General features: G+C 46.3%; 1 protein-coding gene and 1 pseudogene across 1 annotated transcript; one reads left to right on the forward strand and one right to left on the reverse strand.

Moving 5' to 3' along the window:
• Positions 1–45: 45 nt before the first annotated feature.
• LOC108159410 lies at positions 46–2,177 on the forward strand (annotated as a pseudogene).
• Positions 2,178–3,350: 1,173 nt separating this feature from the next.
• LOC108159415 (transcription factor BTF3 homolog 4-like) lies at positions 3,351–4,497 on the reverse strand. Its single transcript, XM_017292664.2, has 2 exons — positions 4,394–4,497; positions 3,351–4,313 (listed from the first exon to the last, which is right to left on the reverse strand). Exon 2 carries the CDS (start codon positions 4,311–4,313, stop codon positions 3,810–3,812), a length of 504 nt encoding a protein of 167 aa, XP_017148153.2. The 5' UTR covers positions 4,394–4,497; the 3' UTR covers positions 3,351–3,809.
• Positions 4,498–5,616: the final 1,119 nt, after the last annotated feature.

Consider the following 5,616-nt stretch of genomic DNA (forward strand, 5'->3'; position numbering starts at 1 on the left):
CGCGATGTCCAATTAATTGAAACAGATGAAAGGCCGTAATGTAATTATGTTCAATCAGCCCATGCGGCGATTGCAGCGCGTCAATTCCTGGCCTGGAAGTGGACAAGGCCCCCAGCATCAGCTCGTTAGTTGTGCGCTCGCTTGGCTCGGATGCAGACGACATGGATTTCGATGAGGTACTTAAGGAGGTGGGATCTTTCGGCCTCTACCAGAAGGTCATCATATGCTCGGTGTTGCTGCCGGCTGCTCTGCCCTGTGCCTTTCACGCCTACAGGTGAACGTGGGTGGATTCATTCTTCCATCATTATAATCCTGTGTGCCATCCTTGCAGCCAGCTATTCATCGCGGCCACTCCACAGCACTGGTGTCGAGTGCTAGAGCTGGAGCCATGGACCCAGGACTATGTGCAGTTGGTGAAGAACCTGAGCATCCCGCGGAACCGTCTTGGCGCCTACGCCGAGTGCTCCATGTATGCCCGCAACTACAGCGACATTGTCCGGTATCTGGAGTACCGACCGCCCATTGATCTGATCAGGCAAGAGGCTGAGAATCTGCTGAGGCTGCAGCCGGAGACAGCGCGGATAGTGCCCTGCCAGCATGGCTGGCACTACGACAAAGCCATTTACTCCAGCACAGTGGTCCAAGAGGTAGGTACAACGATCTCAATCAGCTCCTCTCTGACTCCAGACTTTCTCCCTCCGATCGCAGTGGAGTTTGGTTTGCGACAGAAGCTACTTGGTGACCCTAGCACTGGTCATCTTCGGTGTGGGCGGACTGCTGGGGAACTACGTGTTCGGCTATCTGGTGGATATGTGGGGCCGGCGACCGTCCTTCTACGCCTACCTGCTGCTGGAGATTGCGGCATGTGCGGCAAGTGCCTTTGCCTGGAACTTCCCCGTCTGGCTGGGGCTCCGCTTCGTGGTGGGGCTGACAGTGCCGGCCATACTGGCGAGTCCCTACGTCCTGGCCATTGAACTGGTTGGCCCCGATCGCCGCGTCTTCTGCACAATCGTCTCGAACATTGCCTACTCGTTGGGTCTGGTCATCCTGGTCGGCGTTATATACATTGTGCGTGACTGGCGGGAGCTCAGTCTGGCTGTGTCCATGCCCCTGCTGATGCTGTTTTCCTGCTTCTTTTTGCTGCCCGAGTCTCCTCGCTGGCTGATGGCAGTGGGGCAGACGAAGCGGGCAACCAAGATCCTCAAAGTAATGGCACGCGTAAATGGAATACGCATCACCAGGGACTTTGTGGAGCGGTTGCAGCATCGTCTCGTGACAACGCAGGCCGCGGAGTCGTCGGCCACCACGCACTATGGTATCTTGGATCTGTTCCGGGGCACCAACATGCGCCGCAAAACCCTGATTATCACCCTTATCTGGTTCGCCAACACCAGCGTGTATGTCGGCTTGAGCTACTACGCTCCTGCCTTGGGCGGCGACGAGATATGGAACTTCTTCTTGGCCGGGGCCGTGGAGCTGCCCACGTATCTGCTCCTATGGCCAGGACTCAGCTACTTTGGACGGCGCTGGACCCTCTTCATATCGATGCTCGTGGGCGGAGTGGCCTGCGTGGCCACGTTCCTATTTCCGAAGATCACGTAGTTGCTGTACTGCGTCGGAAAGATGGGCATCAGCTCGTCCTTTGTGGTGCTGCCGCTGTTGGCCTCCGAGCTGTATCCTACGGTGGTGCGGGGCCTGGGCATGAGTTTCAGCTCCGTGGTGGCTATGATCGGGCCAATTGTCATTCCCATTATCAATCACATGGTGAGTGTCCATTAACCTGTCCAGATCACGATCAGTTCCCTTAGCTTCTGTTTCGTTGCATGGCCAGCAAATGCTGGCTCTGCCGCTGATTGTGATGGGAGCGCTGCTCATTGTTGGCGGATTCGCCAGCCTGCTGCTGCCAGAGACGCGGAATAGGAATCTTCCCCAGACCTTGGAGGAGGGCGAGGCGGTGCCGCTCAGTACTCTGCTTTGCTTCTGTGTGGAGAGCGGAAACAAGAAGAGTCGCCCTGAAAATCGTCGCAGGGTGATTCCCGAGGTCGGTGCGGCAGTTTATCATCGCGTGGAGAGTCCCAGCTCTGGTCCTGCCACCTGCAAGGTTGTCTGCAGTATATGCAAGAAGGAAATGCGAACATTGTAATTGGTTTAAAGTTTCAAAAATTATTTTAATTAGATCGTATCGTATTTTAAAATATTGTTTTGTTGTTTGGGCGGGAAAAAAAGACAGCCAGATGGCAGCACCGTCGCCTTTCTTGCAAGGAAGCTGCCACTTAGTTCCATATCTACAGTAAATGCAAAAATATTGGGTCAGGTCGCCGAAAGAAGATACGTTTATTGTTTGTTGCAGCCCAAATTAATACTAATTCTCCAATTAAACTAAGTACAATTTTTCAACTTGATGCTTATGTACATACTTGCAATTGTACATGTGCATTTGTCCTATACATATGTTTTACTGGCGCAACTGATAAGAAAAGCACCCAACCGCAAATTGTAGCCTAGAAGGTTTAAGCCTATCAGCACCGCAATCCGCGAATCGCAACATTTTAAACCATTTACAATTCGAGTTGGCCGTGACTCATGACAGAAATTTAAAACAAATCGCACCCATACTGTCAGGAACGCATGCCTAACACACACAGAACTGATGCACACAAGCAAACGTTGGGTTTTCGCTCTTTACCTTTTGCATTTTGCCGCATATTTATGTTATTACGAGAACCCTTGCCAGGCAAACCCATTATTTAATTAATGAAACGCGCTAAAGTTCAGTTCTTGTGCCCAAAAACAGCTGCCGATTGCTTTTAAAGCCCGAATCTCAATGTCAACAAGTTTTGACTGCCGCGTGCTTTTTGCTACCCCCTTGTCCAAAAGGCGTTGTCAGGCATACACACACATGCGCGCACACCAACGCAGATTATGCAAGAAAAAAAATAGAAACGCCAGAAATATATGTAAATGTTTTCTTTCCAGTTCTTTTAATGTATGCATGATGGTCTAAAAAATACGTTTACAAATTAGAAAAATGTTTTCAACAATTTTGGTTCAAGTTCGATTTAGCTTTGATAGGGACTCTCTTGTTTACATGAGTTTTTGAAGCCGGGGGGATACACCATCATTGGGTTGGTTGGGATTTGAATATGGAACAGAAAGCAGGTTGAGCTAATGCTATAAATAAGTATATATTCATCCTTCTACTATGTGTGTCTCCATCAACCTGGCAATGACTTCTTCTGGAGTGTCTGTGTTGTCCCCTATCACTTTTCAAAATTCAATACCTCCTAAAAACCGTATAAACTGTATGTGTGTTTTTGTGGGGGAGGCGGAAACAATACGAGACGGCGGCGTTGCGGATGTGTGTGTTTTGTTTTTCGTATAGAGGGAAACGTGCTTAAATTGCATTGGAAAATACATTTTACCGTTGCACAATTCGTTTCCAGCTACACTAAGAGTAGTTCTAAGATTGAAAGTTCCCTTATTACATTAGATATAATTATTATATTTAACGTGTTGTGTTTAGCGCTCGCTTGGATGCCGTTTTATTTGTGTTTAGTTTAGTGTATCATGACCCCCGAAATAGAAAAAGGAACCGGGCGGGCGGCGCATCCAGTGACAAACCACATGCCATCTGTCCTACTCCCATCCCACACAGCTATCCAGACGGGAGAAGAGGATCCGCTTGACGGTGTGTTCTGTATGCCAGCCGCTAGCCCCTTCTTTCCTTCTGTCGTCGTATGTTTTGTATGTGTGTTGTTTCTTGTTTAAAGTGTATGTGTGTGTATCTACGACTCAACATCGTTGACTTATTAGGCCGAGGCCGCCACTTCACCAGCCTTCTCGTCAGCGGCAATAGCCACCTCCTCGAAGTTCTCGACCAGATCGGGCACATCATCGTCACCGGCATCCGCTCCAGCAGCGCCGGCAGCACCACCGGCGGCGCTCTTGTTGGCGATTTCCGTGGCCAGCTTCTTCAACTGATTGATGTCCTGGGGTCCCAGTTGTGTGAGGATGCCAGGCACCATCTCGGTGATTGTCTTGTTCTCACCGTGTCCAGTGATGGCGAACGTGTTGGTTGGCAGCGAAGCCTGCGCCTTGGGGTTGTTGAAGTGGATGACGGTGCCATCATTTTTGATGATGTTCACCTCCTCAATGCCGGGAATGGTATTCACCGACAACTTCTTCAGCGACGACTGCAACTTCTTGTCGTCGGTTGCGGGGGTGGAGTGCACAATCTTCTTCTTGCGACGGGGGGTGCCCTTGCCGCCAATGCGCACCTGCGCTTGCAACTTCTTAAGCTTCTCCGGATTCATCTACACACACGAAAAGTTCAAGGTTTACAGATTAGTCCACGCTATTTTTAACGCCGATTCCAGTTCACTCAGATATTTACATTGCTTTTTACTAAAATTTACACAGAGCTATGCCCGAAAACACGTGCGCCCAGTGGATGTCAAAGTCAAAAGAAAATCGCCATGATAAAACTAGAGCTGGAGAGACATCGATGTAATCGATGGTTTTCTCAAATATCGATGTTTGAGTAAATTTACACTAGAAGAATCTCAAAATATTATTAATATGTTTGACGTAATGATAAGATTATTTTAAGGTATTTGCTTGAAGGATTTATTTTTCTCCTTTTCCCTCAGCCATGCTGAGAACGAGCAAACGTAACTGAAACTCAATAACTCAACCTACTGTAAAAAAGGGATTTATAATTCATTAATTTCATGTTTTAGTGTTTACAATAATTAAAAAGTTTCTTTTACCTGGATACATGTTATAAAATAAAAAATATATGTAAAATTTGAAAAACATCGATGTTTCATCGATTTGCCTCAAAACATCGATGTCCTCAAACATCTATGCTTCTCCACCTCTAATAAAAATGGCAAGGCAGTTTGACCAAGTCCGCGACCAAGACCAAGTTTGACTCATTTAAAAAATATACCGATGATAAAAACGAACTTAGCCCACTTAGACCCCCTCTATTTAAACAGTTCACAGACTTAATGGTAAATGGAGGAAAAAATTACCGATTGTAAATTTATTGTTCTCATTCTTGGTCTCTGTAAGAAGACAATAAACTGCAAAATAGAGTTTCGATAGCTTTAAAAAGGAAACTGACTATTGGAGCCAGATATTTTAAATATTTTCTTTCGGTGAAATATTAAGTTACACCCTAAGTCTACAATGGGTTAATTGTTCGCCGTCAAGGATTGGAAACCATATTCCTCGATTTTGATATTCGATGTAATATTACTAGCTAGCTAGGACTTCCATACGTGAACACATAGGGTGTTTATCCGATTGAAATATCAATTTTTTATACGATTTGCTAATCTTAAATACTCCCTTTTATTGGCGTATTTCTTAAATAATGTTGAAACAAATAAAGTCAAAGCTCTAAACCGTGAGAGGTACAGGAAAGCAACACTGATATTAAGTGTTACTTATCGATAGGTGTTTGATTAGCCCGATGTGGTCTTAAATCGACACATATAAGCATTAGATATTAAAAATGACATTTTCTAGTCTGTTAAGAAGTTATAAAAGTACCCTGGTGTCTTTTTATTTATATTTATTTTGTTTCAATAGTGTGGCGGCACAGCTGCT

This window comes from Drosophila miranda, assembly GCF_003369915.1.
Source record: "Drosophila miranda strain MSH22 chromosome Y unlocalized genomic scaffold, D.miranda_PacBio2.1 Contig_Y1_pilon, whole genome shotgun sequence".
Taxonomy (NCBI): domain Eukaryota; kingdom Metazoa; phylum Arthropoda; class Insecta; order Diptera; family Drosophilidae; genus Drosophila; species Drosophila miranda.

What these genes read in the sequence shown, in the direction of transcription:
- LOC108159415 (XM_017292664.2), bottom strand. Translation starts at nt 4,313, where the DNA reads ATGAATCCGGAGAAGCTTAAGAAGTTGCAAGCGCAGGTGCGCATTGGC.